This window comes from Condylura cristata, unplaced genomic scaffold (assembly GCF_000260355.1).
Source record: "Condylura cristata isolate star-nosed mole 26May11 unplaced genomic scaffold, ConCri1.0 scaffold00004, whole genome shotgun sequence".
In the NCBI taxonomy this organism is placed as follows: domain Eukaryota; kingdom Metazoa; phylum Chordata; class Mammalia; order Eulipotyphla; family Talpidae; genus Condylura; species Condylura cristata.
Window position 1 is genome coordinate 56,663,612 of NW_004567105.1, and position 25,407 is coordinate 56,689,018.

Genomic DNA, 25,407 nt, shown 5'->3' on the forward strand with positions numbered 1-25,407 from the left:
GCAATACCTTTGTTTATTCCTGTCACTGGTTACTTTCATAAAATTGCTGATAATTACTGAGAAAAGTCAAGCTTGACCTTTAACTGAATATCTTCTCTTCTGCCATGACAATCTTCAATATCTTGACAGAACTGTCTTTTTTGAGAGAAGACATGCAAAGAGCAAATCATCAAGCTTAAAATTGTAATTATGTTGTTTGCTTTTGACCTAAAGAAATGTTCATCATATTCCAGAAGTTCTGGATCTACATCTGGCTTGAGACCCTTTTTTGTCTCCCCTGTAACACTGTTGATATTAATGCCAATTTTAATTTCTTGGCTTCATGAGTACATAAATATATCACCCACAGATGTGACTTTGAATGAGGACCGAAACTGTAAATTTGGATGCAAGAAATTCACAGGGTTTCATCAGATCATTTCACTCCCCAAAGTGACACAGTTGTACTGGAAAGGATTGGAATTGCTCATTTCAAACCTTCTTCAGTAGCAAAATGCCATGCGTGCAGTGAATTTCCAGCCACTTTAGTCATTTTCTTTCCTCCGTTTCTTTGCTGTGTTTGTATTGGGGGCACAGAGTAATGTAATTTAGTAAATTATGATTTGATGGCTGGGCAGCAGCCCCAGTGTTGAACAGTATTTGGACTATGATTACTAGCTGGCTTTGTCACAGTTGACATTAATTATTGATGGAAGTTTCAGAAATAGCGCATGTGCCAGGAGCTTTTCACAGGAACGCAGGCTCCAGGCAGGAGCGATACTAAAGAGAGCGGGGGAAGAAGCACCTGTGGCTTGTTTATGTCTGTGCACGTTGAACCTGGAACCAGTGGGCTGTGTGCTACTTGTCTGAAGGTCATGGTGTAACAGAAGATGAACCGTCAGGCTTATTTCTATCGTGTTCCTCCCCAGGAATTGCACCGAAGAAGCCAACTTCAGCCGGAGCCAGCCAAGACGAAGGCTCTCCAGACTGTCATTGAAATGAAGGTAGGAGCTGTTCACATTTGTCAGAAACAGCTGCGCCTCTGGAGTTTGTTCTGACTTGGTGGTGACTAACATAAACATGGAAAATGAACCTTGTGTTTTTTTTCTAGGCACCCTGGTGGTGCTTTTCTTCTCAATCTTTTTTTGCCTGCTTGGGTACATTTAATTTATTGGCCCTTTAATTAGGATGGCTTTTCCCGGCAAAACAATAAAGGACTCAAGTGTCCCTTGGCTGAAAGAAGCTGGATTCATTTTCAGAGCTTGGTCAATGCTTTCAACCATAAGGGAGGTTTTGTGTGTGCTTTATAAGTAAATTTCTAAAGCTGGAATAATTCTTTTTTTTCCTTCCCATTCATATTACAAAGAAAAGACATCTTTGAGAAACTAAGATTTGGCAGAGAAGTTATTTTATGCGCAATGGAGTTGTTAAATAAGTAAAAGCAAAATTTACTTTTCAAAGAATAATAATGGTGATACTTTCTCACAACTCCAATTTTTTCTCTTAGTTAAGTCTGGAAGTGATAATAATTTACTACATAGTTACAAGGCATCCCATATTGCTGTGGAAACAGAGAGATATGCTATATAAAGGATTCGAAGATCCTCCTGGCTGGATTTGGGTATTTAAAGAATAATGAAGAAAATGATGATGACTAAGTCGTGATCTATGATTATGAGACAGATCTAAATGAAACCCAGTTGCATTGTTAGTATCTTGAAATGTGAAGTCTTTTTACTTCCATTTTTTTTTTCCTGGAAGGAAGCAAATAATATTTATCTTAAGAATAATTCTTGACTTAAAACTGTCCCATTTAATAATAACAATAATTATAACGTTTGCAGTCTGGTCATTCTGTGCTTGAGTTAATGCTCAAGAATTTATCAGCATCTGAGAACTCTGAAGAATGCTGACGAGTGATTTTTTTCTCTTTCTTGCACCACATGATTTTGAAATATGGAATATATGCTTTAAGATTTTATGTTCCACAATGAGGTTACGTGAGTCACACATTTGCAGCAAAGAGCTGTAAAAAATATCATCAAAGGGCCAGAATACCAACTGGATTAAAAAATAAATGTTAATCCTGGCTTATGAACTGTCTTGAATTTATGTAATTTTATTTTCTTTTGAAAATAACCATCATTCTACACTTAGTGGGGAGGATTCATAAACTCACATTGGTATCTAACTTGAAAGTTGATTAAAATTTTAAAATACAAAGGGACAAAAATGATAAACAGTTTTATTTTATTTTATTTTGGAGACAGTCGTTCAGTCCCCCTTTCACCTGCCTCTACACCTACCTCCCCAGTTTCTAGTATAATTAGTAATAGAAAATAAGATGCATATAAGTCTACCTCCAAGCTGTCATCATTAAAAAAAGACTGCGTATCTAAATCTATGAAGAAACCAGAAATGGCATCTCCAGAACGTTTTCCTAATAAAGGCCTCTATCCAAAGGTAATTAGTACTTTTCTGTGACTTTTGTCAGGAATGTCTATGCTTGAGTCTAGCCTATAGCTTCTAGCATCATCTGCTTTACTACACAACAACAAATCATAAATAAAAACACTTGCTTGAAGCTTTCTACATGAGAATGCATGAAGACATGATTTTTAGGGCAAATTCACATGTATATAGTGTGCACAAGTTGAGTCGAGTGTTTTTTCTTAAATAGATCCAATGATGCTGATTTATAGGAGAACATGTTTTCAGGACAAATGATGATTAATAGATTTGCCAGGGAATCGAGTCTGGAATGTTTCTGTTGTCTCATGGATGCTTGGTAATTTTCAAAGTGCTGCCTTCTGTTTTTTCAGGAAGGAGTCTGAGTCCCATTAGCATCTCTATTCAATAGGCATAAATTGAGTTATAGAGGCAGCTAGTAAAGGGTCATCTTCTCTGCCATGTGTGTAGCTTGTGACAGAGCCTATGATCACCTGTGATTTTGTTCAGTATCTCCCTGTGAAATTGGAGGGGGTATTGCAAATCTAGATTTTACAAATCATAGAGGTTGACTATTAAGTAGAACTGACTCTTAAAATTGAAATATCATTGTGTTTTAACTTCAACACCTTTCTTCAGTAAACATCTGTGTCATCTAGTGTCTTGGCAAAATCTAAAGCTAAAAGGAGCTTTCCCAGACTATATGGTACCTATAGTTTCAGGGAGGTGACATGAGATAAGGGCTTTGAAATCATCTCTATTTGTCCCTTGCTTTTTACTTAGCAAAACTAAGGGTGAACTTTTGACTCCACAGATAGACTTTGCCTCTACTTGAGAAAGCATTTGTTGTGAAAAGTCTGTGAAATCTTGCCCCAATTCAAGTGCTTTTGGAATCACAGTCTGCTTCTAGAGGGCCTCTGTGTGCTGCTCTGGACTTGTAGAGTTGTGAAAATATGTTTCTGCGAGGCAACTTGGGAAGGACCATCTGCCTGTATCAAAGGGGCAGGCAGTTTTCTAGTAGCCTTCACATCTACTGCCAACCTATTGAGCTGGGGAACTAGAGACATGTGTATGATAATAAGAGGAAGCCAAGTAAATGAAGTTATTTGTGATTTATCTTCTTGGAGGAAGCTCCAAGTATTAATTTTGCTCCTGATTGCTCTGGCAGGTATGTGCCAGGTTTGCCTTTAGTAAATGTCTGTTTCTCTAAAATTTAGTGTTCTAGTGAATGGTTTTGCTCCTGTTCTTGCTTTTCTTCACTAAACTCCTTTTTCTACTTTTATGGAGTACTGTCAATTAAAAAGGCAGTTGAAAGGTTTTCCCTCCTTTTATTTTTTTAATATTAATTCTTTTGAAAGAATGTGTTTTTAATCTGCTTTTATTATAAAGATTTATTTATTTATTTGTGCATACAGAACTGGGGTACAGGCCAGAGGTGCAGAGGCAGTGAGAGGATTCACCAGAGACATAGTGGGGAGCAGAACAGTCTGACTGACGAAGTACACTGCTGAGGGGAGCAGCAGGCGGGTCAGGAGAGGTCTGCCATGCCATGTGGATCACCTCTGGGGCAGGCGGCGATCGAACTCATGCAAAAGTGGCTTTCAATTCTTAGTTCTGCGTTTTAACCCACTGCACCACCAGGGAGGGCCTCTGCTTTTATTATAAACCTGACAAGACATAAACATGATAGTTGAAAGTTTAACTTTCTTGAGTTCATTCATATAGCTGAATGACAGTATTTGTTGTTCTTTCTGCTAGTTAAAACTTTTAAATGAATTGAAGTGTAGTTTGAAGTGGCCAAAGCCAAAAGAAAATGTATTGCTTAATTAAAAAACACTGGAGTGTTGCTTCAGGTATAGCTTGATCTAGGGGCTCAAAAGAGGTGAAGTTAATAGATCCCACTTTCTCCCATTCCCTCTGTTATGTTAGCTTCCTTCATGTGAGCTCCATTTTCAGATCATTTCTTTCTGCCTGTCTGAACAAGATAACTGCAACAGCTCTAATAATCACAAAAGCAAGGAACAGGAAGAAAGTTGTAGCTTAAAACAGTGAAAACCCCAACCAATCCTAAAAATAGTGGTAGTTACTGAGATGGATGCTAAGGGCATCTTAGCAGCCCAAGCTGAAAAGACAGTGCACGAGTTCCAATTTTTCATTTTCTAAATATATTAAGCAAAACTTTATCAAGAAAACAGACTTTAAGGTAACACTAAGTTTAGCAGAATTTATCAGATGAAATGTATATAGGTGATGTAGGGGGATTTAGTAAAAGTTACTGAAAGTTTTTTTTTTATGGTGAATTTGTTTATTAAAATAGATTAAGAAGCTGAGTGCATGATGTCTCCATGTGACAGTATTTCTATAACATCGGAAGCGAGCGAGGATTGTGGGTGTTTAATTTTCCAGTTACATGACCATTTCAGGGTACCTGTGTGTCATGAGTGGTTCTTCTTGAGTAACATTTTTTTCCCACCAGGGTTTTCAGTGGGAACTTATTAGTTAGCAGTTTATGACAGAGCTTGGTTAAATTGCTAGCTGGTAGCTGTACTGTTGATAAAAGAATGTGACTTTGCATTCAGTACTAAACTCTCTTTGTTATTCAAACAAAAAAAAAAATCAAACCCTGTCTTTGTGCTTAGGCAAATGACAGCTGTTCTTCTGCATGGGATGAGCTGTTCTTCAATTGTCTTAAGTTACCTTTAAAATATATCTTGATATTTGGTCAAATTTAGCCAGTTCAGTTCCACTAGGCATGAAAGAGATGCACTGGAACTCTGGGGAGGCCAGAGCTACTTATTACTTGGCAACTTTTCCTAAGGAAACACAGTTAGGAAGGGAAAGATTTCTAATCTAAATCTAGACCATTGAATGCATCCCAATTCCCAGTGTGAACTTAATTCGAGTCCTGGGATCTAGTTCAGAACCCTATGAAGTGGCTGCAATGTTTTCTTTGGCTCTAGGTTCTACCTACATTTATTTCATTCATTTTTAGACTATTCCTTGTTTGGGTCTGAACACTGCATACTAAGAATTATTTCTGCTGTGAGGATGATGAGCTCATAGGAAATTTGTGTCAAGTCTAGTTTTTCTAGTCAAACCTTTATGCTGCAGAATGTTCCTGCTTTTTTATGGCTACTGAAAAGAGTAAGAATAAGATAACCAGTATACACCACCTGTACCTGTATTAGTACAACACACATCCTAATACCACTACCACCCATGGTGACCAGTTGCAGGGCACCCTGATCTGTCAATTAGCAGTATTAGTCCCACTTCATAAACGAGAAAGCCATGGTTTAGAGAGGAAAAGCAGTCTGCCCAGTGTTCTTCCATTTGTTGGTTGGGGACTGAGATTTAAAGGAGGTTTTTCCTTCAGAATTATTCTAGTCTCTATCCTTTAGTTTTGCTTTTACTGAGGAGAGCACATAGATTCAATTTTCTTTTTCTACAGTCACTTTGGAAATTATGACTACAACAAATTGAGGCAACTCATGAAAGCTGAGAGGTCTCTTTGGTGTTTTGGAAAGTTGTGATATTATACTTTGTGTTATAAGGCAAGATTTATCTTTTTTATGTGTATATTTAATTACTCTGCCAAATATATAACCCTGTCATCAACATAAACCCTATTTCCACCTCTCCCCACAAGCTTTAAGCCTTGTTTAAAAATCTTTATAGTCTATAAGGGTCCAGCTCATTAAAACCTGCAAAGCTCTGTGTTTTTGAGAACACTGTCCATTTAGGGTACCAGAAATGATCCTTTTGCTAATTTTTTTCTTGACAGTTTTCTTCATCTTCTCATATTTCAACTTAAAAAAATAAAAATAAACTTGTTCCATTTAACTGTTTTCTTTAAATAAGGTGGAAAATGTGGGTTTTATGTGATAGCCAGAAAAGCAAAATGTCAAGTTAAATGCTAGTTCTGGATGGTATATGGCTGTCATTTAGAAGCAAGGAAGAACTAACAACAACAACAAAAAAAGATTCTTTTTTTGACCAAACTCTTCTTATGATGTGTATGACATCATAAGAAATGTTTGAGTTACTAGTTGATAAATCCTGCTATAATCCTGAAACGAAATAAAAAATCATCAGTGTTTATTAACCAACTATTTTGTGCACAATACTATATCAGGTCTTTCAGAAAAATTGAGCACTAAGTCTTTAATGAATGAATAGAAGGAAATACTTAAGCTGGGACCTAACAAGTCACTAAGCATGGCAGAATGGGCTAAAGGCTCAGAGGACATTAAATGAGAGAAGGGCAGAGAAAGCTCATTGGAGGGGATAGCATTTGATGGGGATTTTGGAAATTGGCATGATTTTGATAAAGGGAGAGGGATGATTGATAAACAGGGCAACTGTGTGAGTAAATGCAAGGAGGCTAGAAAGTTTGAGGCATGTCTGGGGAAGAATAAGTCATTCATTTTGATAGAGAGAAGGCTTTTAGAGTTAAAGCAATGGGAGATCAAATGAAAAAATAAGGAAATAAGAGGAAAAACACAATATGGATAAAAATTGAAATTAATGAAGCAGAAAATACATAAAGCCAAAAGCTGATTCTTTGGTGAGATTAACCAAAATGGTAAATCATGGTTAGAATCATTGAGTAAAATATACAGCATACAAATAAAATAACCAATATCAGGATGAAGGTGGAACATCACTTATTGATATTAAAAATATGGGAAAATTTTTCGTTAACAGTGTGATCATAAAGTTGAAATTTTAAATATATTTTGAAAACACAATTTGTTAAAACTGCATGAAAGAAACAATATCTGAATAGTAATATATTAAAGAAGGGGGCTTCTGATGGACTATGTTTGAGGCTTACGTGTACTTGCGTAGAGAGCTAATGTAGTGACATATGACTAACTGATCAATATTTAAAAGAGTCATATTTTTATACAGCAGTAACAAGTAATTACTTGTTTCTAAATGAAATTTAGAAAACAATACCACTTACAATGGTATTAAAACACCCAAATGAGGGCCCTCCTTGGCGGTGCAGCAGGTTAAAACACAGCACTAAGAAGCTAAAGCCACTCAGAATGAGATTGATCCCCGCTCCGGAGGTGACCCACATGGTGCCGCAGACCTCTCTTGACCCATCCGCTATTCCCCTCAGCAGTGTAGTTTGTCAGTCGGCTTGTTCTGCTCCCCACTTTGTCTTTGGTAAATCCTCTCGCCCCCCTCTGGCTTTTAACCCACTTCTGTATGCATAAATAAATAAAGCTTTAAAAAAATACCCAAATTACCTGGGAGTAAATATAACAATGGTTATATAACACCTAGTAAAAATAGGAGACATAACACAAATAAATGTGACAATTTGAAATAATGAAATAGCTGTCAACAATAGAGTAGATTAATAAATAGTGAGATATTCATATACCCAGATGTCATATAGCAAGAAGAAGAACTAACCCATTGCTTTATCTAACAACAAAATTGAGTATCACCAAAACAACATGGAAAGAAGCTAGACACTAAAAACATATAATGTGATTCTGTTTATATGTGTTCCCCAAATGGGTAGAAGTAATACATGTTGCTAGATATCTGGCTGGTGATTAAGCTGGAGTAGGGGAGAGGATAGAGAATTTGAGAAGGGGGATGAATGAAGCTTCTGGAGTACAGTGATATTCTGTTTCACATGTGCATTCACATGTGCCGAGATGTGTTCACTTTATCCTAATTCATCTGCTGCAAACCTATGATTTGACTGCTTTCTTATGTATAATGTATGCTAATTTAAAAAGTCATTTAAAAGTAAGAAAAACTTGGGCCCTCCCTGGTGGCACAGCGGGTTAAAGCACAGCACTAAGAAGCTAAAGCCACTTCCGCATGAGTTCGATTCCCGCCTGCCCCAGAGGAAATCCACATGGCGCGGCAGACCTCTCCTGACCCGCCCGCTGCTCCCCTCAGCAGTGTACTTCATAGATCTGCCTGCTCTGCTCCCTGCTCTGTCTCTGGTGAATCTGCTCACTCTCCACATCTCTGTCCTGTACCCCAGTTCTGTATATGAATAAATAAAATCTTTAAAAAAAATAAAAAAAAATAAAAGTAAGAAAAACTCAATGGCAGAAAGACAAATAATCCTATTAAAGTTGGATAAAGGATTTGAATAAGCTTTTCTCTAAAGAAGACATATACATAGCCAGTAAGGACATTAAAAGATTACCAACATGCTTTGTCATTAAGGAAATACAAATGAAAACCACAATTAGATTTAACTTATCCCCAGTTAGGATAACCAAATAAAGAGGAAAATAACAACAAGTGTCATGGAAGATGTGGAAAAAATGAAATCCTCTTATGTTGATGGTGGAATATAAAAATTTTCAGTGAATTTTGGAAAACCATTTGACAGATCCTCAGACTATTAAATAGAGGGTTACTGTGTGACCCAGACATTCTACTCCTAGGTGTATACCCCATCAGATTGGAAACACATGTACACAAAAAAACCTGTACCCAAATGTTCATATCTTTGTTACTAATAGTGGCCCCAAAGCTAAAATGACTCAAATGACTGTTATCTTGTCCTTTTTTTTGACTTTAATAAATGAACTGACACAATTTATAACATAGATGACCTTCAAGACATTATGCTAAGTAAAAGAACCCAGTTTAAAAAGTCACATATTATTTGATTCCATTTATATGCGGTGTCCAACACAGCCACATTGATAGTGACAGAAAGCAGATTAGTGGCCAGAAGCTAGGGAAAGAGGAGAAAGAGGAGTGACTGATAATGGTTATAGAGGTATTATAGTGCTGATGGTTGTATAAACCCTGGGGTTGCATGCTTAAGGGTGGATTTTATGATATGTGTATTATATAGCAATAAAGGTGATACCAAAAATAAAGATATTACAAAGGAAAAGATTAATAACTGATCACTTAAAATTAAAACAGAACTATAAAACAATCAACTATTTGATATGTTTCTAAGGTTTATAGTGACTAGAGATTTAATATGTTTTATATCTAGAGTTCTTATATTTATCAATGTGGAAAAGCTTAGAGAAAACAGTACCAAGATATTAACACTAATTTGGACTGGGGAAATTATAAAGGGTTTCTTAACTCTTCTTTCCCCCGAACCTAAATTTTTATGTTTTTAGTAATGCACATTCATTGCATAAGAATGAATAGGAAGTATTATTTAAGAAAGAAAAAAAAAGTTTATAAAGAAAAATCATTTATGAAAAATATTTAAAGATGTACTATTTTTTTCTGTTCTTGTTTTCTTTTTCTTTCTTTCTTTTACAAAGAGGCTTCACAGGAGAGAAAATCAGGTTATTTATGGCAGTTGAGAATCTGCCTCTGCATAACTGCTTCTCTGAGCTCTGGCTTTCTTGTGTTAGAAATGGGACTATGATACCAGTGTGGATAGGGTTGTGGTGGAAATTAAATAGATTAAGATTTGAGAAAGTGCTGAGAAATTCTGGCATGCAATAGATGCATAAGGTACCCTTTGCTTTCTTAATCCTTTCCTTTCAGTATGGAAGTTGACTTACCTGTAAAAAGGTGGTGGCATAGTTGAGCGAGGGCCACCAGACAGAAGGAATTTAACACGTTTATTTCAGGCAGAGTGTTACCTTTGAATACACACACAGTTTGCATGTGGAAAGACTTGAAAAGCATCTTTGAAAGTAGAGAAAAAAAAACTTGTGTGTCCCAGTTGGCCTGTGGAATGATAAATGACTTAGGGACTTAGCTTCCTGATTAGTGAAACTTTGGCAAGTTCCATGTCTCCCCATCTCTTACTAGTTTCATTGGCAAAAGAAGGGGTTGGGCTCATGGTCCAGCTTTGAAGATTCTATCAAGTTTGGAAGCATGGTGACTGGCCACTGGACTTTCTGAGGGCCTGCCTGGGGAGTCAGTTGATGCGACATTCTTGTGAAGTTTAAACTTTTGCTTTGTTTGTTTTATCTTGGCCAGCCCGGCCTCGGCCAGCAGCCTTTGCCCTCTCCCTTGCTGGTGCTCAGGTTCCCAGCCTATTGTTTATTTAGGGATTGCAATTTCCTTATTGGCGTACACTCTGGCCAGCAGGGTTGAGAAGTCAGCCACAGGCCTCATGAACTTCCCCTTTCGAGTTTCAATAATGACAGTGTACCAGCCATCACATGCCTCATCCCTGAGGCATGGGTCAGTTTCCACATCCATCAGGCCACACTGGTATCTTGGGGGAGCCTGAATTCCTTCACAGCCTGTTGCTTTTTCCATGAGACATACTGGTTGAGCTTTGAAGGATTTGTGGTATGTTTTAGAGATCCTATAAACCAGGGCTGTTGGGGGTATATTGGGCATGGGTTAAAAGAATGGAAAAATCAAGTTCCGGTTGCTGGAGGGCCAGTAGGGGAGCTTCTTCACTCAGTCATTATCTACAGCGCTTTGGAAGAGGGTAGACGGGTCAGTTATTCATCTTTTTATGACTCCCTGAAATATACTCACTATTTTGTAAAGTGGTATTTCACTGAATCTCTGGGAATGAGAACCTCTTAGTGTCCAAATATAAGTGAAAGATAACTTCCAGTCCAGCCTTAGGCCAGGTGGATAGCTTACTCTGTCATCTGTAGTCACTTTCTAAAATTTCTACCTACCTTTCTTGCTCTCCAACTTCTTCAGTGTTTTCTTTTGACCTTGCTGTGTGATCTTTAAAGGCTAATGTGTGAAAGTTAGGATAAAAATAGTCTGGTTTCTAGCTGTCTTACTTTTTCTGAAGCCACTTTTACCTGAGGGACATATTGCCTCTTCTGTCTGACCCAAGGGAAGATTATACAGAATTGTTCAAAGAAAAAAAAATTACAAAGACAACTTAGGTGATACAAATTTGTACTTCATGAAGTATACAATCTCATTTGGAGAATTGCAAAATGAGTCAGAGGAATAAAGAACAAAGAAGTGGGGAAAATAAAAGAAAGTGTCTAGTTAACTAGGGCCATATAGTCTACTTTGTTTGGGGTAGGAAAGAACAAAGATAAAAGTCTAGTGCCTGCAGCTGGCTTATGGGAATTGGCTGACTGTATACCACTTTTGGATCAAGCAGAGCTTTATAGGGACACAAATGTTCCCGTGTTTTGGTTTGCAGTGTGGCATCCTGGTTGGGAGCAGCTCTACTTCAGTCTTAGAAAGTTATTTCATTAAAGAAAGAATCTTAGGGAAGTTATTTTCCTCTTCCAGGTCTTCTGACCTGTAATATGGGTAAAATAAGTACTTAATTCATAGAGTTGTAGGGAAAAATAAAAATAATTTTTCTAGTACACATCTTCAATTAGTAATATATACATATTAGTTGTTACTAATAACATTTTAAATTCTGGAGCTTAAAAACATTGTTTGCTTCTCTCCTGTGCTATTCCATTCTGTAGATTTAGATAATATAAATAGGTTTATATTTTTAATACAAACATGGAAGAAAACATAGGCATGCAGAAAACTTTTGATTTTTTTTTTTTTTAGATCTCAACCTGAGGAACTTACAAAATTAGACAGATTTTTTTCTGTTAATCTCAACCTGAAAGGGAACTTCTTTGAGTGAGATCCAGCCATGGGTAGTTTTAACTTACTTCCTGGATGATTCTCATTTGCGTAGTTCACAGATTGGCAACAGAATGTGTTATAGATACATGGAAATGATTTTGGATTAGTCTTTGCTCCTTTCCAAGCACTGGGGATATAGAAAACTCTGATTATTAATTGAAGCAGCTTTTTGTGTAGTATTGATACTCACCTGAGCAGCTGAGTTGTTAAAATATTGAAATACTTGTGCAGTTATCCTAAAGCCCCAGTCCTTACCCTGGGGTCTCCTAAATCCAGCAACTAACGAGAGAATCCCTAGCCCCTGCGGAAGCTTCCCAGACCTTCTTCCAGTGTTCCAGATGATGTGTGCTTTGGGTGGTGCTTGCCCTGTACTGTACTGGTTGTTGAATGACTCAGCAAATACCCCTGACTCTATAGGATTTGAAACACTGAGGTTGACTTTCCAGCTATGATAACCCAACTCCTTTGATACTGCCCAGTGTCATTAACGATATCCTACTTTTTGCTTAGTCTTTAGTTTCTTCAAATCATTTCATTGACTCTCCTTCCTTCTTAAAACTTCACTGTCTTATTCTGTGTGACTTTTCCATAATTTTCACCTTCTTTCTTTTGGTCATTTTGCTACTGTTTTCTCTATTTTGGGTTATCAGTCATGTCTGAGAATTCTCCCACTACTAGCCTAATGATCAATCATCTCTACTCTTTCAACTTTTATTTTGGCTTCTATTTTTGTTATTAAACTACCCAAAGACTTTATTGCTTCTTTTTGCCAGTTTATAAATGACTCTCAGTCAGATTCTAGTACAAACTACTAACTTGATTCTCAAGACCATTTATCATTCAACCCTTCTCCTTTCATTTCCAACTCCTTGCCAATTAAAAGTGAATTATACTTCTAAATCAATCCTGTATACTTACTCCTCTTTGATATATACTCCATACTTGTTCTTATTCTTTTAACTTATTTTTCCTAAATATTATGTGTTAGATACTATGCTGAGTACTGCTTACATGGTATTATTTCTTCTGCCTGGAAAGAACTTCATTTTCTTTATGATAATCATTCTGGTCTATTTCTAAAACCCAAATTGGGCTCCTGTTTCTGGAGATTTCTTGGTTTTGCTTTGGTAGTCTTCTCTATGTGTAAGCTTATAGAATATTATATTGAACTGTATTTTGGTGCTACCTTTCACAGTATCATTTGTGCATCATACTTTTCTGGTTACAATTTTCCAAAATCCAGCTATTATATTTTGATATTCTGATAAGAACGTGCTTCAAGAGATAACTGTATCTAGCTATTCAGATGATATTATGAGGCCCAATCATTCAGATGGATTCTTAAAAGATGAACAGGTCATGAACAGCCATAGACTTGTATTTTCATTATCTGTGATCTCAGAAATGGAGAGACCAAAACTCTGAACAAGAGTATTCCTATATTTATATCAGTTTTGTTAACATACTATGACTGGCCTTGATGGTCATGAGTATATCCTTAGATCCATCACTGCATTCAAAGGACCCATGACACTTGGTACAAGGCAGGCTCACACATAAAAATCACTAAAACCAGAGGTGACTGGGGAGAGATATTTCCCCAAAGTGAAGGAAGCTCAGCAGACAGACAGAAGTAATAGACATACACTATCACTAGGACTGGGGAGGGAGGTGATCTTTCTAGAGCACCTAGTAATTATGGAAAGCTATTTTTCTGCCACTTACTTAATTCTCATAATAACCGCAGGTTAAAGGATTTATTAGGAACATGCTCAAAGTGAAAGAAGGTGGACTAAAAATAGTCCTGTTTTTGTACATAAGAAAATTGGGGAGTGGGGCAGGACTTACTATACTGTTGTTGACCTCTGGTAATGATAACAATGCTTTACTTTCTTGGGAAAGATTCCACAATGTGTCCTTTGTGTGTATTATATATTACTTAGAATTTTTTTTTTACTGTGCTTTTGCATGGTCTTATTTCAGAGAGATTCAGTATCTTGCCCAACAACAGAACAACCTTGGGTATACATCTAGATTTGTGACTCTAAGGTTCAGCTGGATTGCTATATTTTCACTCTTTTTGGTTAGATTTGATTCCACTAGCAACAAGTTTATACACAAAGACCAAAACTTCAGAGGTGACATTGTTCAACAAAACCAATAGAAAAGCATATTCTGTCCATGGATCATTAGTAATGTACTCAAGGACAGGATGACTGGACAGATACACATTTTCAGGATATGGGTTTCATGAAGAATGAGTCAAGAGTAGGCAAATGACATCATGAAAACAAACATCAAAACAGCCTAATTGCTTTTAATAGGACCTAGTCCAAACTGATTCTGTGCTTGTACATTTTGCTATAAATAATAAGATACCATCTGAACAAATAGACAAACACAAAAAAGCACTACCAATCCCAAGAAAAGACATGTCCCTTGTCATCTTCCATTCTATGTCATCATGGTTTTATAGTTTGATAAGACCCAAGAAGACAAATTTTTTATTTTTCCTCCTAACATGTACTGGACCCAAGTTGACTTCTTTCTGGAGTGTTTAACTTGGGCTCACATAACCGTGGTTAATCCCACACAGTAAATCCTTCCAAAGGCAGGGCGTTCCTTAGCCTAAGACTGAGGGCTGCTCAGTTATGTTTGCAATGACAACTAGTTGATTTTTAAAAGTTAAGCCTTCAGGAACCTCTGTGGTATCCAGTAATAATAGTCTAGAATTTTATTCTAAATAAAGTGTAATATAATTATGTAGGGATGTTTCCTGAACATTAAATCACGTCTTCTTTAAACCAAATTGGCCCTAAGTTTGTTGATCAATGTCCATAGGCTGATATGTGCTCACAATGAGTTCCAAGCTCTGTAAAAACTGCTTGTATTTTCTTTCTTGATCTGATATTAAAATGAAACCAGTAATTCTTACCGTATTCAAAAGGAAAGCACATTGTGACACTCAGCAATAACATAATTATTACTTTTTGTGACTAAAGGATATTGCTTTTTTGATGTTCCTCCCACTCACCATTTCAATGTTCACAGTTCCTAGAGAGGAATTGAAATATGTTTCTTGCTGTTTAAGGGGAACATAATGTTTGACAAAGACAAAAAGGGTAATGATGACATTCTGACTGGCAAAGATGTTCCAGAAAGTTTACGCCCAGGGTTGCTTAAACTTATGCCACATTGGATAGCTTTTGAGAGTAGGTCATGTTTTTCTAACTGCATTTGATCAGTAGCTCTTCTCTCTTATGCATTAGTCATTCTTGTCTTTTTTATACACTGTACATTTGCTGACACTTAGAAAACCTAAGTCACCTGAGGACCTTGTGAAAACCCAGATTCAGATTTAGTAATTCTGGGCTGGGAACCAACATTGTGCTTTTGTGAAGAACTTTCAGGTGATGTCGCTGCTACTTGCCTGTGGACCACATATTAAGTAACAAGGATCTAGACAATACATCCTACCACAGAGAGATAAATGTCTTTGAATCTTGTTGAGACCTAGCTGTTATCTCACACACCTGGCAAAGTGACATTCCAAAAAGTTGCCCAGTATATCAGTATATTTGTTGAATGAATACATGACTGAATGAATGAAACAATTCTGTGCTAGTGTTCACTATCAACTATAGCAGACATATTCTAAAATTTATAGAAACTATTTTAAGAAAACAAAGACAAGATAGGAATAAAGTAAACTTATTTCAGTCCTCTCACCTGACTGACTTCCTCATGGCTGTCCTCATGGATGAGTGCTTATTAGTAACTGGTTTAAGAATAGGTAGGATTGAGGAAAAAAAAAAAGAATAGGTGGATTGACCAACTGGGTAAATGGTCACCAAGATTCAATTTAAGTGGTTTATTTACAAGTTTTCCACCTGTTTTGCATCTTTTGGATGATAGGTGTAAATAATCTTGGAAATAAATCTTCAGGTAATAGTTAAATTTGTAATTTATGAATAAAAACTTAAAGCATTTTCTGACATGTAGAAAGGAATAATTGAAAGAGATATTCAATTCAGATTTTGGGTATGAAGCAAACACATTTCATCTGTTTTTCCCCATGGACACTCAACCACCCCATATTTTAAAGTCCATAGGAAACATAGAATATGAAAACAGAAGAGTTTCATGTTGCCCTACCTTAAGCTATTTAAAAATGTCACCTTATAGGAGGAGGTGGTGAATTCAAGAAGCATGGGGAGTTCACATCAATTCTGTCACTGCTCTTGGTTCAGAGCAGCTTCCAGTAAGTCATTTTTGAATAACAGAACTGACAAGCTAATCTGGATATTTATTTAAGCCTCAGTATTTTAAAGTTGGGATAATCATGGCCCTTTTTCCTTTGATAATCCAAATCATTGTTTTAGCAGCAGAGTTAGTATATCACTTTGAGCTTAACATATCGTTAAAGTCTTATTCTTTTCAAGAATTGACTTCTAGATGAATAACACCAGGAAAATCAAATTAAATAAATAATTTACTATAGGACTTCCTAGAGCTTTGAATGGAGATGTGAATTCAGAATCCCCAATAAGCTTTTATCAAACTCATTTGACCATACCATCTCCTTTTTCCATAGCATTTTAGTTCTGTGGACTTTGGGAAAACTATCCTATGTTCCCATTTCTCTAAGGAAGCTCATGATTATCTGCATTGAGAACTTGCTTATTTGTGAAACATAAAGAAGTTGAATATTTGAAAATCTCTACATAAATAGTTTTAAAATAGGTTCTCGCTGGTGGCACAATGGGTTAGGATGCAACACTGCAAGCTGGCTGCAGTTGCTTCAGTGAGAGTTCAATCCTGGGCCCTGGAGGTGATCCACATGGTATGGAAGACTTCTCCTGAACTGCCTGCTACTCCCCTCAGCATTGTACTTCTTCAGTCTGTCTGTTCTGCTCACTACTCTGTCTCTGGTGAATCCTCTCACCACCCCTGCACCTTTGGCCTATACCCCAGTTCTGTATACATAAATAAATATTAAAAAATATTTAAAAAATATCAGTTACAAGTAGCATGTAAAAGTGTTCAGAAAGAAAATTCTTTCTTTAGAAGAAAGCAGTTTCTTCTAAAACTGCTTTTCAGGCTATCACTACACATCTTTACTTGAGTTTTTCTCTGGTGGGTCAGGGCTACTAGTGGTGAAGCTTAGTGCATTTCATGGCTGTGAAAGGCAACATCTCTACCCCTCACTTCACCACATTAAGGCTTTTCTTTCCTTTTAAATATTTTCATTTATTTATTTGGTGTACCTCTGTTAAGGGAAAGAGACATTTGAGAAGATAGATGTTCATTAATTTGAGAAAATTACTCAAAGTTAAAAATATTTCAAATTATGTGTCATCATGTTGTGAAATTTTAAAGCTGTACATAGGTAAAGAGGGCCTTTTGCATTAAGAAACTATCTTAATCTACGTTTGATCTTTCTTTAGCAATATGTGCTAAGGAAATTATGCAGTTTTTAAAAGCCCAGTGAAAAACTCCTAACCTATTTAGAATTACTTGACAGATATGGTCACTGCTAACTAAAGCCTCAGGATCTGATTGAGAGAAAAGTTGAGTTTATTCTCCATTTACCTACTTGATGGAGATCTGCAATTCTACCAAGTGTTGTCAAAAAATTAAGGTATAGTATATGAGGTTTGTAAAGTAAATTATGGCACACACATGTACACACATGTATTACATGTTCACATACATCACACATGTATATGTATGGATATGTATACACAATACATTCATGAATGTATACTTTTATAGAAGTATATTAATATACATATACCTGTATGTCTGCTCGTACACATATATGTGTGTATGTATGTGTCTAAATAATGGTAATTTTTTACTTGGGCCTGATATACCAGAATGTTTTACAGCAGAAAAATAGGGATGTGGCCCTTCCTTTCACACTTAATTAACAGTTGTGTTTAGATTGTTGAAAAGCACAATGACCAACTTGTATCTAAATAATGAAGGGGAATCTACAACCAATTGATTGAAGTTGTAATGGATATCTATCTTTTTATATATTTAAAGTAATTATGTCACCTTAAGGCTTTCATGAGGTAAGTAAAAATGCTACTAGTGGGTATGCATGGATGATGTTATATGGACAGTCATAATTATTTAGAGCTTTTCAAGGTTTCTATAATGTACATGTATCAGTTTTTAAAAAGATTTATTTATTTATGCATACAGAACTGAGGTACAGGCCAGAGGTGCAGGGGCGGCGAGAGGATTCCCCAGAGACATAGTGGGGAGCAGAACAGGCCAACTGAGGAAGTACACTGCTGAGGGGAGCAGTGGGCGGGTCAGGAGCAGTCTGCCGCACCATGTGGGTCACCCCTGGGGCTGGGGTTTGAATCCATGTTGAAGTGGTGTTAGGTTCTAAGTGCTGTGCTTTAATCCACTGTGCCACCAGAGAGCGCCCTGAACATGTATCAATTTTACGGTCAGAAAAATATTGATTTAAAACGAATCATTTATTTAGGAAGGCACTTACAAACTTTTAGAAGTTCATTTTCTATAGCGATTTTATTATTGTTCTTTTTATCTGTAGAGTTCTTATAGCTTCAAAGCCAAGTGCCAAGTGAATTACTAAGGATAACATTCTACATGATCAATTTAGGTTACCAATTTAGGTAAAATACCATGGATTGGGTGACTTAAATAACAAGATTTTATTTTCTCAGATTTTTGGGAACTGGAAGTCTGACATTAATATGCCAGGTGGTAGGCTTCTGTTGAAGGCTTTCGTCCTGGATGACTAGTGGTTGGGTTCTTGTTGTGTTCTCTCATGGTGGACAGAGAAAGAAAAGTAACTTCCTGGTGTCTTTTTCTTTTTACTTTTTATGGCATTAAAAAAATAAGTTAACATTATAGCACTGTCTATGATTTAGGAGTATAGGCTCTCATCTCTTAAGTTGCAGGGTCCCATATCCACCAATAAAGCACCATCATTCTTCATCATCATCCATTGGGCCTCCTCCTCATTTGGCTTCCTGACCCCCTCTGGTAGCCTCATAGATTTCTGGGACTTGTTAGATTTGACTGCTCCTTTGTTTTGTTTCTCTTAAACTGATCAGAAAATGGGTAGAACTGCTAAATAGACACTTGTCCAAATAAGGCATACAGATGGCAGCAGACACAGGAAAAAAAATGGTTATCATCACTTGTCAAGTACAAATCAAAACCACATTGAGATATCATCTCATACCTGTGATAATGGCCCATAACTAAAGACCAAACACAAGTGTTGGGAAGGGTGTGAGAGAAAGGAACCCTTGCGCATTTTTGGTTAGTATGTAGACTGCTTCAGACTCTATGGAAAAAGTGTGGAGCTTTCCCAAAACATTTAAAATTGTCTACCATGGGATCTAGCAAAATGACTTTTAGATATCTACCTAAGAATGTAAAAACATTAATTCAAAGGGATATATATACCTATGTTCATTACCAGGATATTTACAATAACCAAGTTATAGAAACAACCTTGTTTCTATATGAGGGCTCTAATTCCATCATGAAGACCTCATCCTTATGACCATATCTTATTCTGATTGTCACTCAGAAGCCTCACTTCCAAATATTATCACATCAGAGGGTTAGTAGTTCAGCATATGAGTTTTGATGGCAAAGAAACTTCAGGCGATAACGTTCCCCTTGCTCAATCTGGCACTATACAAGACGCTCAGAAATTGCATCTAAAATAGAAAAAGTCTTGCAGGTTCTACATGAAAGAAAATGCTTATGATTGCTGTCTCTTGGTGGTAGGGCTAGAGGGCATTTTCTCCATTTCTATGAATTTAAAGGGTATTACTTTTGTAGCTGGAGAAAAATCAGTAAGCATTATTTGTAAAGGAAAATGAAATACTACAGAATGTCATATTCTTTAATAATCTTGCAAATTTCAGATTCTTCTTGCTTTATTTTCTTCCTGGAATAAGTGGTTCCACACTTAGCACACCCAGATATTGGTATATAGTAGAGCACAAATCACAGCTGTTGCTGCTCCTCATTTTTTTCTTCTAATAATAATCACAATGTCAATGATAATATATTGCTATGGGCATATAGTAAAATAGTCACAAAGTCAGGATGAACATATTTGTAGCAATGACTTTAAAATATGAGTTCGTTATAAGTAGAAATGGTGAGAAAAAAATAGTTTTCATTTACATTTGCTTACAAATGTAAATCCAAGTAATAAAAATGGTAGGTAGGTAGTGTCAGTGAGAAAAATTAAAGTCAAACATGTAACATATTTTATTCTAAAGATTGATTTGAGTCTAATCACTAAGTTTGGGGAAATGTTTTTCTTTCCACCTCAAAGAGTTCTCTCTTCTCCACTTTCTAATGCATCATTTATTTGCTCTATCTTGTGTGCTGAGTTTGTCATTTTTTTTTAAATTTTATGGTTTTTTTTCCTCACTTATTCCCACATTTGAGTGTAATATTTCTATTTTTTGACTCTGTAAATCAATAGATTAGAAATGCCCTGCAAGTTAGTAATGTTTTTTATCACACAGGGAGTTGACTGCTTGCCAAATAAATCATGACATTATGATATATTATTTCCAGTTGCTATAAATTTTCAACATTTAGTGTGTCAGTCATACTAAGTCAAGATTCAGTATTTAATTTTACTTATGCCTGTATTTTACATGAGAATCCTTTCCCCCCATTAGTAGATTTTAATTTCCTTCTCTCCCCGAGTCAAATTCCAAGCATGCCTTATAAAACCAGTCACAGAATATACACATGAACAAACCGCTTTTGTGTTTACAGTAGACTCAGAAGTATATCCTGGTAAACTGTATCTGAAATGACAAATCTGTCTACTTAATGATTTTTTTTAACACTTTCAATCCCTTTTGTCATTGTTGCTTTGGTAGTTTGATTCCCAGATATTAGACAAACATCTAGGTAACTATGTTGTAATGATAAATAGTCTTTATTGTCAGCTTAAAAATTAATTTCACAAGTGATCCTCAGAACTTAAAAAAAATAAATTGATCTGAATTCAGGCTCAAATCTCTCTATAAACTATTTCTACCAAAACTGCTTTTTGAAATTCTGTGTTGATGATACTGAAAAAGCAATTCTCATTCTTTTCTTCTTTTTTTTTTAACCACTAGGACACAAAAATCGCTTCATTGGAGCGAAACATAAGGGATCTTGAGGATGAGATCCAGATGTTAAAAGCCAATGGTGTGCTGAACACTGAGGACCGCGAAGAAGAGATCAAACAAATAGAGGTTTACAAAAGTCACTCCAAGTTTATGAAGACCAAGGTATGGCTCAGAGTTATAAACTTTTATGCTCATAGTGTGACTGCAAAGTTATGGTTTACATACATACTTTCCCCAAATACTCACATAATTTGCTTTATGTGATATCATGAAATACATGGGCAATAAAGAATGTAGTTTTTTTTTTTTTTTTACTTCAGAAATATAGATTTCAAATAGAAATCAGTGAAAACCTTTGACAGCATTTTTACTTCTGCTGCTGTTATCATCAAATTTCTGGTCCATCCCTAGAAGGTGATTATCTCAAAATATTAATCATAGATGTCAGTTTATCTGCTTTTAATAACATTAAACCCTTTTGGGTTTAGCATAGTACTTAAGATAGCACTGATTTTGAGTCCCAATGCTGCTCTTTGCTCAAATTAGCCAATCTCAGTATCTTCATTCATGAAATATTGACTTAGAAAAAGTACTCACCATTGAGTGCCTTTGATAATTGTAAGAGATTATGCATTAAAAGCAATTAGTTTCTTCATCCATGAAATGGGGATTAAAAAAAAGAAAAGCACTCCATTGGGTTGCTTAGATGAGTCTAAGAGATTGAATTTTAACTCATAATTAAAAGCAATTAACCCTTGTCTAATCCCTAGAAAGCATACAATAAATGACATGCATTGTTGATATACTGTTGTTGTTATTGTTATTTGCTGCTATGGAACATTATAAAGTGCAATTATAGTAATTTGATTGCTATTGCCAGTTTAAAAGAGCTTAGCTTGTATTTTTCAAAATCAAACTTTGGGCTGTAGGTGGCTGAAGCACCTAAATATCTTATTTTATCTATGCATGCTTATTAGATTCATAATGTATCCAAATAGGTTTTGAGAATTTAAGATGGTTTTATCTATTCCTCTATTTAAATTATTTTTCTTCTGATAATAGTAACTATACCAATGAATTTTTTCCTGCCACTTTGCTCTTAAACATCCCTGTTCTAGGTTTTATTCTTGTTTGTTGCTTTATAAGATGCAGCTGAGTTAAAAGTAATGCAAACTTCTGTGAGAAAGCAGTGGGAGAGAAGAGAAACAAATGTTTAGATGATGGTTATGATTTTTATCAGTTGTGAAATACATGCATACTCACTGCAGAGAATTTGCAAATTATAGAGAGGAAATAATAATATCTAGCATCTGTTTTGCCACGTATGTATGTGTGTGTGCATATGTATGTGTCTCCAGGGAAAAAACCAGAAACTGTGTTTACTTCTGCCAACTTCCCATCTGTAAGTAGACATTGAGATTATGACTAAAATTTTGGATCAAGGAGTGGAGATACGAGAAGGAGAATGTCCACTGGATTTGTAACCTCTTGCTCTCAGGGACTGCCACAAAATGCAGAATAGGTTCTCTTGCTCAGTCTTCCTTCCTGGTGTCTGTTTTGTAGTTTGTCCTTTAGACTGCTGAGCTGAGGTGCAGGAAGCACAGGGGTGAGGTCCCAGCAGACTATGACCAAAGCACCCAGGGAATAAAGGCCAGAGACACAGATATGAGTGAACTCATGAAGTTGGGAAAAATGATTATTTGGGCCTAAACATTTCCTTCTCACCCCGTCATTCATCAGTGGGGGAGATAGTTTAAACCACTTGCACAATTGAAACTTCAGTGAATTTGTGAATTGCCCCTCACCATGGACTCTGTCCAGGTCAATAAAACATTTATATGGTCTTCAGCAAGCAAGTTAGGACCTTTATTAGCTTATGGTTGTCTGAGAGAACATCAGTCCTTGAGTTTTAACTTTTGTAGCCTAGTTTCTTTCTTTCTTTTTTAATTGAGGTAACATTGTTTTACAACACTATGATTTAGGGATATCCTCTTCAAATGTTTCCCCACAACACTCTCTGCTGAAGCATCAATGATCCCCCACTGTAGTCTTTTGGGTCTCTCCATTGCTTGTTCCCCATTTTTTCCATCCTCCTCTGGTAGCTTCCATTCTATAGTCAGGTTGTTAGGATTTATTTTGGTTGGTGTCTGACCCTTTCTTTTGTTTCTCAGTATTTCATACATGAGTGAGACCATCAAGTATTTGTCTTCTCCTTCTGACTTACTTCACTTACCATAATCCCCTCCAGTTTCATCCATCTTGTGACAAACAGCAAGGTCTCAGCTTTCTTTTCCTTTTTATAGTTGAGAATTGTTCTCTTGTGTGTTTACCACTTCTTTGTCCAGTCTTCTGTCATTTGGCACTTAGGTTGTTTCCATAACTTGGTTATTTTAATGTGCTGTAGTGAGAATAGGAGTGCTTTTATCTTTTCAAATTAGTGTTTTTATGTTTGGGTAGATACCTGGGAGTTGATTGCTGGATCATCTCAGGGGTCTATTATCTGTATTTTGAGAAACCTCCATGCTGTTTTCCCTAGAGGCTACACTAATTTATATTTTTACTAACAGTATAAGAGGCTTCCCTTTTCTCCACAACCTTGCCAGCACTTGTCATTTCTGGTCTCTTTGATATAGGCCATTCTCTCAGTCATGGAATGGCATTGCATTGTAGTTTTGAAGTGATAAGAAGTGACGATGAGCATTTTTTTATGTGCCTGTTGGCTATCTGTATGTCGTCTTTGGCCTACCCAGATTTTCTGTCCGTTTTTTGATGGGCTTATTTACTTGTTGAGTTGTTTGGGTTATCTGAGGATCTTTGTGATTAGCTTCTAGTCAGTTGTATAATTGATAATATTTTCTCCCATTAAGTAAGATGTGTTTTTGTTTTAATGATAATTTATCTTGCTGTACCTTTTGGTGTGTGGTAGTCCCACTCCTCTATTTTTTTTCCATTGCCAAACAATTCACTGAAGCCAACATTGTGGGTGTTTTGCCTATGTTTCTTTTGTATGTATTTTATGGTTTGAGGCCTGATATTCAAGTGTTCAATTAATTTCAGTTTTATTTTTTGTTTGGTGTAGGGTCATGGTCTAGTTTCATTATTTTGCATTGGTTGTCTAGTTTTGGCAACTACATTTATTGAAGGCACTTTCTTTTCCATTATGCACTGTTGGCTTTTCTCTTGTGAATTAGCTGTCCAAATAAAAATTGCTTTTTTCTTCTTCTGGGCTCTCAATTCTATTCCAGTGATCTGTGTGTTTATTTTTATTCTAATACCACATATTGTGATTGTGATAGCCTTGCAGTATGATTTAAGTCTGGGAGTGTAGTGCCTCGGTGTGTGTGTCTGTGTGGTTTTTTTTTTTCCAGGTATAGTTTGTCTATTTGGAATCTTTTGTGGATCGTACAAAAGTAATGTTGACATATTTTAATGACTGGCTATTTTTAATTAAAAGTATTAAAAACTAGTAGAATAAGAAGAGTATTTGAAGAGAGTAATAGAGTAAGGTGAAAAGAACACAAACCTAAGACTAAAGAGGACTCTGGTGAATCTCAAGCCTGCCTCTAATAGCTATGTGGCCTGGGGAATGACTTTAGCCACTTGGCCACACTTTCCTCTTCCATAAAATGGGGCACTACCATGAATTTTAGAGCATGATTCAGTTGGTTAAATAATTAAAAAAATGTAGTTAAAGCTCAAGAAAGTAGTTGGTGATTATAAGCATTATTATTGAAGAAACATAACCAACTACAATACTACTATGTCTAATGTTACATTTAACGTGTCCAATGGAGAAAAAAAAATGGATTTCTAAGCAGTACAAATAAAAATGAATTCCTAGAATGGAATGCAGATATTCCTTATAGACTGATAAAAGTTAACTATAAAGTACTAGTTATACTTACTATTTCAATATTTTCTTCATTGAAAGAATGTTCTTATTGGATTGAATCATAGCATTTATTGACCATGTTTCATGAATTATATTAATTATTTCTTTTTCTTTCTTCTACTTTGATGGGGGAACTTGAGTCTTTATTTTGGTCCAGGTCTATTCGAGAAGGTCTATTAAAACAGCTGTTGCTAAGAATCTAGTAATGAGTGCTTGTGTTTCCAGCTTTGTGGGATCCTCTAGGTTGTGTGAACTGATTCCAGTTTGGTGAATCATTTATCATGGGATTTGTTAAATTTTAGAGACCTGAATTGGTATCTTCTAAAGTTGGATCACTAGCGTAGTTCATTGTGGCCTATTTGCATGACTTTTCTATAAAATTTGTGT

The 25,407-nt window shown here is 36.1% G+C and overlaps 1 protein-coding gene across 5 annotated transcripts in view; it reads left to right on the top strand.

The window, feature by feature from the left end:
- ERC2 (ELKS/RAB6-interacting/CAST family member 2) overlaps nt 1-25,407 on the top strand; it is a 782,253-nt gene that overhangs the window by 218,704 nt on the left and 538,142 nt on the right. For all 5 annotated transcript variants that reach the window (XR_001145038.1, XR_001145039.1, XR_001145040.1 and 2 more), the window contains 2 exons: nt 909-983; nt 21,135-21,290. Coding sequence is in view for 2 of the 5 variants with exons in the window: in XM_012720433.1 (XP_012575887.1) it covers nt 909-983; nt 21,135-21,290 (231 nt within the window). In the remaining 3 variants the exon portion in view is untranslated. The remainder of the gene's footprint in view (nt 1-908; nt 984-21,134; nt 21,291-25,407) is intronic.